We start from the raw sequence: 12,430 nt of genomic DNA, 5'->3' as shown, positions 1-12,430 counted from the left end.
TTAATGTATCCAAGAAGTTCTGCAGACAAGAATGAAGCTTCCTGGGGTCAGGGGCTTCAGATGCCTGAGGAGGGGCAGCTCCCTCTTGGAGTAGACGAGTGGCCCCTGCTCTCGGCAGGACGGTCACAAGGACCAGTTGCCAGAAGTTGCAGCTTTTCTGATTCCAGACTAAATTAAACCAGTAAACAGAAAATGAAACCACAACCAGCACCAACCCTGCCTCCCCAGCCAGGATTGTAGTGAAAATCAGAAAGGAAGGCAACTTTACCAAGTTTGTGGCTTGGCCAATGTGAAGGGCAGGGGTCCCTGAAAAATTGAGTAGCAGTCCAGCCCAGGGCCAGGCTTGGGGAGGATCTTGTGGGAGTCAGTTGATATACCACCACCTGGATCCTAGCACCTGCCTCTGCTGGCATGGTAGGCTGCATGTTAATCAGGCTCTCCTCTCCATGGTCATCCATCACTCCAGCCTCATTACCAAGGTCAACCTTGGGGAGACAAAGGCCTCGTCACCTTTCCCACTGTCCTGTGGCAATGGCCGTGACAGGTGCCCAGCAGAGATTATTCTTGCTGCTGTTGAAGCCATCCATATTAGGAATGGATGGGTAGCCATCTTGATAGTCCTTCTCAGGCCGTACTACACAGGTGCTGCTTGCCTGTATGGAAGGAAGAAACCTCAGCTCTCTCACCTGGCTGGCCTCGGGCACCGCAGTCATTGTCACATAATGTTGAGTTCTGCTGTGGGAAGTTATTTGCCACTTGAAGAGACTTTGGTAACAACTTGTAGAAACATAGTGACGCAATCTCATTCGCTCACTGTGAACTCAGTCACTGTCTGCTTTTTTCTGTTGATGTTGATGTTGTTTTTCTTTTTCTTTTTTTGATTTATTTATCTTTATTGGAAAGTCAGATATACAGAGAGGAGGAGAGACAAAGAGGAAGATCTTCAGTCTGCTGATTCATTCCTCAGGCAGCCGCAGCAGCCGGAACTGAGCCTGTCCAAAACCAGGGTCCCGAACCTCTTCCGGGTCTTCCACACCGGTGCAGGGTCCCAAGATTTTGGCCATCTCTGACTGCCCTCCCATTATCAGAAAGTTGGTCTGAGTTCCAGCCATTCTACTTCTGATCCAATTTCCTGCTGATGCATCCTGGGTGGCAGTGGGTGGTGGCTCAAGTGCTTGAGCTCCTGCCACTCACATGGGACCCCAGGATGGAGCTCCTGGCTCTGGCCTGACCCATACCTAGCTGTTCTAGCCATTTGGGGATTAGAAGGAAGCTAATCTCTTCTAGTAGATGAACGTTAACAAGAGGCAAAGTAGGGCCCGGAGTGATGGCGCAGTGGTTAAGGTCCTCGCCTTGCATGCCTTCCCATCCAACTTCCTGCCTGTGGCCCGGGAAAGCAGTCGAGGACGGCCCAAAGCTTTGGGATCCTGCACCCACGTGGGAGACCCAGAAGAGGCTCCTGGCTTTGGATCAGCATAGCATCGGCCGTTGCGCTCACTTGGGGAGTGAATCATCGGACAGAAGATCTTCCTGTCTGTCTCTCCTCTCTGTATATCCGCCTTTCCAATAAAAATAAAATAAATGTTTAAAAAAAAAGAGGAAAAGTAGATAAAAATGAATAAAGGCACACAAACGTGCAGTGGCAAAGTAGTTGGGACCAATAGCATGTGGCCCACAGTGGCTGAAATACTGCCTGATTGACCATTTGTGGAATTGTCTCTCCTCCTCTCAGTTCTCTCTGCAGCTGCGTGTCTTAGGCTTTGCTCTCTGTGCCTGGTGTGTTCCTCAGCAGGTCGGCCGGTCCTTCTTCCAGAACCTTCTCCCCTTTGGGTAGGCTCAAGGACTAGTTAGTTAGGAAGGCAGTCCAGGCTTTATAGCACTCCTCTGGCTGCTCACTTCCCTGCTCTACCCCAGGTGGGCTGCCTTTTATTCACCCCAATCCCGACTCCTGCCTCCGGTGGTCCATTGAAGTTAGTCTTGCTTAATCACCAGTGAATTCCTGGCTGCCCATTTCTGTCCCTTTCCCATCGGTCTCCTTTCCTATTCTCTGATATTCACCATGTTCAGCATGCTTATTTCCTTGAGAAGCTTCTTCTCTAGACTTCAGAACAGCTTTTGCTTCTCTTCCTACCTCCCAGCCAGTTCTCCTGCTCACCCAGCAGGGGCTTGGCTTCTTCTCCCTGGGTGTTAAATGCTGATAACTTGGGTAGGGTGTGGGGAGTCTACTTGTCTTGGTATAACAGCTGTTATTTTATTGGATACCTGCTGTGTCCCAGTCATTATGCTAAAATAATTCACATAAATTATTCTTAATACTTGGACCAACTCTAAAAACATTTTGTTTCCTTCTTGCTATAAATGAGGAAAGTGAGACTTAGTGAGTTTAACTTAATACAGTGTAACTTAGTTAAGCTGCGGCCTGAGCCCAGCCTGCTTTAGTGCACATGTAAGGTCAGCTGTTATCTGTGTGCTGCAGGCTTTCCTGTTAGCCTGCAGCCTGTATGTCCAGCTCTCTACTAGACACATCCACCTGGAAGCCCTGGCAGCACTTCATTCTCAGCTCATCTTCTCTCTCGCACCCCCATCCAGCCCTACACTCGGGGCCTGACCAAATGCCTTGTTGCCCTGGCAGTGATCTCGGGGGTTGAGCTAGGCTCTGCCTCACACCCTGCTGGCACTGCAGACTGCCATTTCTCCCTTGTCGTGTCTCTGGAATTCATCTCTTAGGTGTCCTGTCCTTGTCCCATTGGGCTCTTATCTCTCTTTCTTGGACTGTTGTCCCTCTTCACTTACTGTCTGCCCTTTCCCCGTCTTACTCTTACAGTCCATCCTTTACAAGCTACTAGAGTAATCTCTCCTAAATCCCATATCTGATGCTTTTAGTGTCTTGGTTAAAACTTCTCAGTGACTCTCCATTATCTTAGTTCTTTACATCTGAATTCAGGAGGTCCTGCCTTTTTTTTTTTTTTTTTAAAGATTTATTTATTTGGAAAGGCAGATACACAAAGAGGCGAAAAGATAGAGAGCAAGATCTCCTGTCCAATGGTTCACTCCCCAAACTGCTGCAACAGCTGGAACTGAGCTGATCCAAAGCCAGGAGCCAGGAGCTTCCTCCAGGTCTCCCATGAGGCTGCAGGGTCCAAGGCATTGGGCCATCCTTGACTGCTTTCCCAGGCCACAAGCAGGGAGCTGGATGGGAAGTGGAGCTGCCAGGATTAGAACCGTTGCCCATTATCATGTTGGGCTCAGGAGGTCCTGCTTTATTTTTTATTTCTCTCTCTCTTGTTCAAGTCTATCTCACATATTGCAGGTGTTTGTAGTTCACTGGGCCAGCACTCATTCATCTCTCGGGTACTTCCCATGCTGTTCCCTTTTTCTGCAATAGCTGTCATTTGCAGCATTATCTCTCATCCCTCAAAATAAACAAGACAGGGGTCCGGTGCAACTAAAGTCCTCACTTTGTCTAATCCCAGCAGCCCCACTTCCCATCCAGCTAGCTCCCTGCTTGTGACCTGGGAAAGCAGTCGAGGACAACCCAAAGCCTTGGGACCCTGCAGCCTCATGGGAGACCTGAAAGAAGTTCCTGGCTTCTGGCTTCAGATTAGCTCAGCTCCAGCCATTGCAGCCACTTGGAGAGTGAGTCAACGGATGAAGATCTTTCTGTGTGTCTCTCTTCCTCTCTGTATGTCTGCCTTTCCAATAAAAATAAATCTTTAAAAACATAAATAAACAGATAAGCCAGTCATTCTCAATTCAGAGAGATGAGATGCAAATCTTTTTCATTGTCTCTCCTTCTCTGTAAATTTGCCTTTCCAATAAATATAATTTGTTTTACTTTTAAATAAATTATTATTTTTTTTTTAAAAAAAAGGCACTGACAGGCCCAGTGTGATGGCCTGGCTGCTTAAGTCCTCGCCTTGAACTCACTAGGATCCCATATGGATTCAGGGTCTAATCCTGGCAGCCCCGCTTCACATCCATTTCCCTGGTTGTGGCCTTGGGAAAACAGTGGAGGACGACCCAAAGCCTTGGGACCCTGTATGCATGTTGGAGACCTAGAAGAAGCTCCTGGCTCCTGGCTTTGGATCAGCTCAGCTCCAGCTGTTGTGGCCACTTGGGGAGTGAATCAGCAGAGGGAAGATCTTCTTTTCTGACTCTCCTCCTTTATGTATCTGACTTTGCAATAAAAATAAATTTTTTAAAAAGACACCTAAGTGAACTTGGTTGGCTAACACATCTTGGAAATATTTTCTTTTCCTTTTTTAAAAACATATTCGTTTTTATTGGAACGGCAGATCAGATTTACAGAGAGAAGGAGAGATGAGAGAAAGATCTTTGATCTGCTGGTACACTCTCCAATTGGCCACAGCAGCCGGAACTGAGCTGACTAGAAGCGAGGAACCAGGAGTTTCTTTCAAGTGTCCTACGTGGATACTGGGTCCCAAGACTTTGAACCTGCTTTCCCAGGCAACAAGCAGGGAGTTGGTTTGGAGGTAGAGCAGCCATGACACGAACTGGCACTCAGATGGGATTCTGGCATGTGCAAGGCAAGGATTTAGCCCCTAGGCCAGCAGGACAGGCCCTATATTTTTTAAATGTTTGTTTATTTGAAAGGCAGATTTAGAGGGAGACAGAGATGATCGGTTACCTTCATTGGAATATACACAGGATTATTTCCCCTGTTCTTCGTTATCTGTTGTCCAGGTGCATTTGGTCATCAGGAAGATTTCCCCACTGCGTTTAAGATGGCTTTCTAGGTTTATGTTGACAGCCCATTTGCATCATTCGTCACTGCTGTGGGCTGAGCTCAGAGAGGGTTAAGCTACAGATAGTTCTTCAACCTTGTTGACAAGGTGTCCTCTGTCTGCCAGGTGAAGCGGTACCAGTGCACCTTTGAGGGCTGTCCCCGCACCTACAGCACAGCAGGCAACCTGCGCACCCACCAGAAGACTCACCGAGGAGAGTACACGTTTGTCTGCAATCAGGAGGGCTGTGGCAAGGCCTTCCTCACCTCTTACAGCCTCAGGATCCACGTGCGAGTGCACACGAAGGAGAAGCCATTTGAGTGCGACGTGCAGGGCTGCGAGAAGGCGTTCAACACACTGTACAGGTCAGCCTCCTGCCCTCTGTTCCCCCTGGCTTGTAACTGCAGAGCCTTGTGCACTTTCAGGACTGCAAAACTAAGCTCATTTGTTGAAGTCATTTGGGCACTTGTCACTCAGAGATGGCCGGGTTTTAGTTGGGATGAAGATGATAATGCACCGGAGTTTAGATGTGCATCCCTGAGAAGACCGTTCTGGCCTGCGGATGGTTACAGCCAGCATGGAGTGCTATCTTCCCTGAGCTCACAGCCATTAAAGGCTTCTGTGATTTTTCTCTCTACCTTACTCTGAAGATAGCTGCTTTCTACCCTGAAAAACGGGGAGTGGCCCACTTGCTAGCCTTTTCTTATTTTTCACTGTTGCTTTGGCATACTTAGATCAAGCTTCAATACTGGGTATAAAACAACAGACATATAGGCTTGGATTGGTTTGGAGAGCACTCACTCATCATGTGTTGTGTATGATTGAGTGCCGAAGCCCAGAGTCGCCCTCCCTGGCTTAGGTCCTCCTTCCAGGGGGTGGGGACCAGGATGCCAGTCCCAGACTGTCTCCCGAGTCGTGTCCATACCACTGTGCTTTGTACTGTTGAATTTCTCTTTGGGTGAAAGAGGTGCAGGAGTCTTGTGGGCTCGATCGTGAAGCACTCACGGCTGACCAAGGGGAGGCTTTGGAGGGCACTGTGACGAAGGGAATTTTTCTGGGTGTCTTGCAGGCTGAAAGCACATCAGAGGCTTCACACAGGGAAAACGTTTAACTGTGAATCTGAAGGCTGCAGCAAGTACTTCACCACACTCAGTGATCTGAGGAAGCACATCCGAACGCATACAGGAGAAAAGCCATTTCGGTAGGTCTGGCTGCTTTCTGTCTGCTGGCCAGGTTTCAGCTGGGAGTCTTGACATGCTGCAGAGACTTTTCAAAGGAAGAAGACAGCTCTGTTGACTAGCCCTGTCTTTGGTAATGTTAGCTCATCCAGGATGGCTTTACCCACTGCCAAGGGGTGCAGATCCCATGAACACCTGTACTCAAGGGTGATGGCCTTTCTGCTCAGTTTTTCTCCCTATGTTTTAAGCATTCATTGAAATTCAGATGGGTGATAGGTCCTTTTGTTAGTGCTAGAGAGATCTGAAGACGTCAACTGTCCTTTTACAAGTCTTTGTCTGAAAGAACTCCAAGTTCATGAATGTGTTTGAGGCTGCAAGATGCTCCTGGTGTGTTACAGCACAGGGGAAAAACCCAGACCTAAAAATAAAAGCCAGGTTGGGAACAAGAGGAAGATGACTGGTAAGAATGCTTACGTTAGTGATACGTGTACAGGATTTTGTAATTTATGGATTTGTTGCTTTGTGATATGTGTATGTAATATGTATATATACATTGTTATGTATGTCAAGATGTTTACGTGTGTGCTTAATAATAAGCTGTGTAAACTTGAGGGAAGGACTGTGTTACCTGCTTGTGTTCTGGTCAAAACATGTTGAGGCAGCTAGACACTCAATAGGTATTCAGAAATAGTTTGGGGAAGATATATGAAACTGAATTTCGGCAGAATATAAGGCAGAAATCTTTGTGCCATTCAGTATGCTACCTGGCCATTTTCATCATTTATCTCTTTTAGGACATTTAGAAGCAATTTAGATGTGTTCTGGGACAGTCATCTCTTAGACACCACTTAAATGGAATTGTGTATTTAAATTACAGATGCATTACTCAGTCAGGATCCCTTTAAAGGCAGGAAGAGCAGTTAGATTCTGGTTGCCTGCAGGTGCTGTGAAGGTTAGGTTATTTTTCCTCTGTAGGCTGTTGGGAGGACCCTGATTTCTGTCTAGTCACTTGCATTTATTTTTCTGATGATAAGCTTACTAATTTTTCATGAGTGTTAGGTAAGACTTTATACACAGTGATGACTATATATAATTAAAAATAAAAATGCTTTAGTAATGCTTTCTTTTGAAAGAAATTTATTTTAGTTCATAAGAAGTAACTTTTGTATGTGGTTATTGAATGCACGCCTTGTGGAAACAGCACAGCAAATGTGACTCACCCCATGGACTCTGTCCTCTAAGAGTCCACAGTCAGAGAGGAAAGATAGCAAATGGATCTGCAGAGAGATAAAGTAAAATTCCAATGAGGGATGCTGTAAAGGAAAATGGAGATAAATGCTGTGGACAGAAGAATCACCTGTAGCTTTGGTTATCAGGAAAACAAGAGAAAGGTGTGGCCCTGAAGATTCTAGAAAGTCATTACAGCCTGTCTGTTCTGACTGATTTTAATCTAATGTTACATTTGAACCCTATGCATCCCTATGGGGCCCTTGTATACTCCTTACATTCCCAGTGTTCCAGCTCTTGCGCTCTGTGGGCATCTGTTACGTAGTCCATCCGGAAGTTTTTGGTGATGGAGCCCTCCAGCTGAGCTTTGCCTCTCACTGGTGAGGCAGGAAGTGCTAGTCCTGGGCTTTCAGCACCCTCTGCTCTCACAGAGGTCACACTGCTTTCTCAGGAAGCTTTCCGTCTTTCTCTTTTCTAACACCAGACATTGATCTGATCTTGTGTCCTTTACACACATGCACACACTGATTGATTGATTGATTGATTTGAAAGGCAAGGCTGCAGAGAGGAAGAGGGAACCATCTGCAGATTAGCTCCCCTAAAGACCAAGGTGGTCAGGGTTGGGTCAGGCTGCAAGCAGAAGGCTGGGACTCCATCCAGGTCTCTCATGTGGGAGGCTGGGGCCCAAGTTGGGCCAGTGTCCACTGCCTTCATAGGGAGATGGATCATAGGTGGAGTAACTAGGACTCGAACTGGTGGTCGTAACCCACTGCACCAGCTCCAGTGTCCTACATGTTTGTTTTAATTTGCAATTACAGTGTTAAGGATTAAAGTCTATTGGCTAGTAACACCTGTTTCACTTTTAAATAACTTCTTTAGGTGCGATCATGATGGCTGTGGAAAAGCATTTGCAGCAAGCCACCACCTTAAAACTCATGTGCGCACACATACCGGTGAGTGTTGGCTCCTTTTTTACCCTACAGTAAAAACACATCGTGGCTGTGGCTGTGTGGAGAGAGTGAGCTTTATCGGCTCAGGCGTCACCTGTAATGTTTGAGTTTTCTTTCAGAGGTGAAAAGAAATCTGAAGGTTGGATTCAGGAACCCAGTTTGTGGGAATGAAACCAATAGAGAATTTTACAAGAAGAACCTATGGAGAAATTAGTCTTTCTAAATTTCCCTAGAGCAAGCCGATCTCTGCACTTTGCTCCACATTAGCCTTTAGGACTAAAATGATTCGTGTGCCACTTACTCACCTTTTAACATCTGTTACTCAAATAACAGCATGTATTTAATAAGAGCCTTTATTTCCCATTGTTAGGGAAAGATGGATTTGTTAACCCAGTACAATGACTTTATGGTAAAATGAACACTCTTTGTCATTCTTGCAGGTGAAAGACCCTTCTTCTGCCCCAGTAATGGCTGTGAGAAAACCTTCAGCACCCAGTACAGTCTCAAAAGTCACATGAAAGGTCACGACAGCAAAGGACACTCATGCAGCACCCTTCCGCAGCACAACGGATCGGAGGTGCGCAGGATTCTGGTCTCTTGTTTTGATCTGTGTAAAGCAGTAAAAAGTTGAAATGTCTTCTCTGTATGTTGGTTGGCGAGAAGGAAGAAATCAGGGTCAAGATTGTTGTCTCAGTGTTGGGGTGGGCGGGAGCTGGCTCTTTCCCCAGGCTCTTTTCCCCCAGGTGGAACCTTCTGAATCAGGGGTCTTAGCGTAGCTTTCACAGGGTCAGCCAGAATCTAAGATAGTGCAGCTTTCTCTCTAGCTGTCCCTGAGTTGGAGTAGAATTTGGCATTGTTTTCCAGAGCCAGTGACCCACCCTTGGCGAGATCCCGGAGGTGTGGAGGGCTCCTGTGCACACCAGGAAGTTTGAGAGTCAGCAGCTTGGGCCTTGGAGCTGCATGAGAGGCCGGGGGGGGGGGTGTCAGGCAGCAGTGTTCGTTCCTCCCCCAGTGTCTCTCCCACGTTGCCCACCTGATAAAGCACCATTCCAGAGAGATATTGGGATAAACTTACTTTTCATATGATGCCTTTCAAACTCGGAAGATGAGTACTATTATTATATTACTATTTTGTAGATTAGGAAGGTCTGGCAGCTCTGTGAGAATTAGAATTTGACCACTTTTTCTCATTGCTTCATTCAACTCATTATTATAGCATTTTTCTTTAAAATATTTTTTTTAAAGATTTATTTATTTTTATTACAAAGTTAGATATACGAAAGGAGGAGAGATAGAGAGCAAGACTTTTCATCCAATGATTCACTCCCCAAGTGAGCACAACAGCTGGTGCTGCACTGATCCGAAGCCAGGAGCCAGGAACTTCCTTCTCCAGGTCTCCCACATGGGTGCAGGGTCCCAAGGCTTTGGGCTGTCATTGACTGCTTTCCCAGGCCACAAGCGGGGAGCTGGATGGAAAGAGGAGCTGCCGGAATTAGAACCAGCACCTACATGGGCTCCCGGTACATTCAGGCAAGGACTTTAGCTGCTAGGCCACGGTGCTAGGCCCTTTTTAAAAGATTCTTGCAGTCTACTGCTAAGTAGACTTCTTAACACCTTGTCCTCCCTTCATACCTGCCACTGCACCGTGCTGTCCCGTGTTCTCTGGATCTCTAGTCCTTCTGGTGAAGGGAGTCTCTGGTCGTTGTAAGTAAGGTATGCTGCTTGACCTGTCGTGGCCCTGTGCCCCTGCATTGGTGCCTCCAGCCTGGGTCTCTCCCCAAACTCTAGACTGGCATATTCACCATTCCCCTTCTGAATGATCTGTCCTTAAAAGTACATAAAATAATTTTAGAGTATTTAAGATAATTCTCTGATTTCTTGTTTTTAAACAATAAAGAGCCATTTTAATAGGAATTTGCCTGCCTTGGGTTTTATTAGTAATAGCTGCTATTTATGTGCCTGGCAATGTGCTGACTGCTTTCACATGGTTCTCTCAGAAGAACTCTTGAGCTCAGTACTGCTATTCCCATTACTGATAAAGATAATTGAGGCAAATAGAAATCAAGTAATTTGCCTAGGTGTCTAAAGAATTTGCAGATAGTGTAATTCAGGTAGAATCCAGTTCTTTGACCTGTCCTAAAAGACAGACCAGCCTGTGGGCTACAGCTGCCTGAGTTCAAATCTGAGTTCCCCCACAAATTGTTTGACATTAAGGAAGGGACTTCTTTGTGTCTCAGTTTAAATACAGCAGAATTTGAGAGAATTGGCCTGCTAAGTTGCGTTCAGGAAGCTGTTGTCCATTTTCCCATTTTTATGGCACTCTGAGGATAATTTAGTTGCCGACAGCCTCTAAGCATTGGAGTGCTCAGGTCTCACTCCCCATCTTCTCTAGAACTGTTTTGCAGTAGATGGGAATGTCTTTTGAGTCCCAGGCTTCACGCAGCAGCCTGTTGCCTTGGTCCTATGTTGACACATGCAGCCTAGCTCTTTCTGAACTCTACTGTTGCACATGCAGCCACCCACTCTGCCTCGCCGTCCAGTACCATCTGCACCTCTCAGCCTTAACAGGCCTCTCTTCTGCAGGCTCCCCAGCTTTTTTTTTAATTGTATACATTTTAGTTTTGATAATTTTTACATATTTGATTAAGGTTCAAAGGTCAAGGGCTAGAAGAAAGTGGACTAGACCATTATTTCCACATTCTCTTTTTTCCCTTCCTGTATCTGGGGGGAGGGGAGAGATAGGGAAGAAGCCACACCCAGCCTCCCAACCATCCCAGGGTCTGCAATGTGAGGCATGCGCCAAGGGTCCTGCTCAGGTGGTTTTGATAGTTCAGCAGTTCTGTGTTGCTGCCAATCTTGCCACTCCAATCATGATGAAATCTCTCCAGACCCCAATGGCTGACATAGTCCACCTAAGAGACTCGATTTGCCCAGACAGGCTCCCCATCTTCGTGAGGAGCCTGCCTGTTGCTCCTGTGGCAGAATCATCTATTGCAGAGGCAGGGAGCCATTGTTCTGCCAAGGGCCTTTGGACATTTATAATATCATTCAAAGACCATACAAAATTATCAATTTAAAACGATCCCACCTGCAGTTGTTTTAGCCGGGGTAAACTAAATGATTTCACAGACCTTACATGGTCCATGGGCCAGACATAAATATTTGCTTCTGTCTCTTAGAAGATAAGCTCTATAGAGGTAGGGATGCTGTTGTATATATTATTGTGTGCTCAGTGAATATGTGAGTTGCCCCTTACTGGAGGGTAAAGTTCCAGAACACCTGATGGAGTCCTGAAATTTCATGTGGTACTGAACCCCGTATTTACTATGCTTTTTCCAATTCATATGTACATATCTGTGATAAAGTTTACTTCTTAAATTAGCCACAGTAAAGAGATTGGTAATCCTAACTAATAAAACAGGCAGTAATAGCAGTATTCTGTAATGAAGTTGCCAGCACCACCACTCTTGTGCTTTAGGGCCATTGTTAGGTTAAGTAATGCTTAAACAGAAGCATCGCACTGCCACGATAGTGGATCTGATATGACCGATGGCTACTAAGTGACTGATGTTTGGGCAGCACACACAGAAGAGAGGTGCAGTGCAAGGAGGGATGTCTTAGGACTGGGCACATGAAGCTGACGGGAACAGAATTTTATTAAACCACTCTGAATGGTATGCAACAGAAAGCATAGAAAATTTGAAAATTTGTTTCTGCAGCTTTCCATTTAATATATATTTTTAATTTTATTTATTTGAAAGATATATGTATATACACTTACACAGAGGCTTGGGATCAGGGAGCACGCATGCAAGAGAAAGATTAATAGGTCTTCATTCACTAGTTCTCTCCACAAGTGGTCACAGTGGCTAGATTGAAGCTGAGAGCCAGGAGCTTCTTCTAGGTCTGCCGCATAGATGCAGAGGTGCAAGGACTTGGGCCGTCTTCCCACTGCCTTCCCAGGTGCATTAGTAGGGACCTGGATTCTCAGTGGAACAGCTGGGACTGAAGCCAGTGCCACAGTGCTGGCTCCCATTTAACATTTTTAAACCATCATTAACTATCAGTAAGTAAAATCACTGAAAGTGAAACCATGGGTAATGGGGACTGCTGCCTGTGTTGGATGCTTTGGGAGAGGGAGTGTGATCCATGTGACGCAGCAGAGTCACTGTCTGAAGTGTATGATTGTGGCTGGGCTGGGAGCAGACAGCAGCACAGGAAACATCTTAACCCATTGTACTGCAGCGCCAGCCCTAATGCAGTGGTTTTAATGTGAAGAATGTTGACCTCAGTCAACCCAAAGCATATTTTGAGGTGCTTCACTGCCACT

The 12,430-nt window shown here is 46.1% G+C and overlaps 1 protein-coding gene across 4 annotated transcripts in view; it reads left to right on the top strand.

Moving 5' to 3' along the window:
- The window catches only part of MTF1 (metal regulatory transcription factor 1), a 54,942-nt gene that overhangs the window by 23,911 nt on the left and 18,601 nt on the right, over positions 1 to 12,430 (top strand). For all 4 annotated transcript variants that reach the window (XM_040974242.1, XM_040974240.1, XM_040974239.1 and 1 more), the window contains 4 exons: positions 4,872 to 5,110; positions 5,815 to 5,946; positions 8,030 to 8,103; positions 8,541 to 8,677. In XM_040974242.1, coding sequence (XP_040830176.1) covers positions 4,872 to 5,110; positions 5,815 to 5,946; positions 8,030 to 8,103; positions 8,541 to 8,677 — 582 coding nt within the window. The remainder of the gene's footprint in view (positions 1 to 4,871; positions 5,111 to 5,814; positions 5,947 to 8,029; positions 8,104 to 8,540; positions 8,678 to 12,430) is intronic.

The sequence above is a fragment of the Ochotona curzoniae genome, unplaced genomic scaffold, assembly GCF_017591425.1.
Source record: "Ochotona curzoniae isolate NIBS_2020 unplaced genomic scaffold, NIBS_Ocur_1.0 contig_2404, whole genome shotgun sequence".
NCBI classification, from domain to species: Eukaryota; Metazoa; Chordata; class Mammalia; order Lagomorpha; family Ochotonidae; genus Ochotona; species Ochotona curzoniae.
Note: the sequence above shows the minus strand (reverse complement) of the source record. Positions and strands in the feature narration are given on the sequence as shown.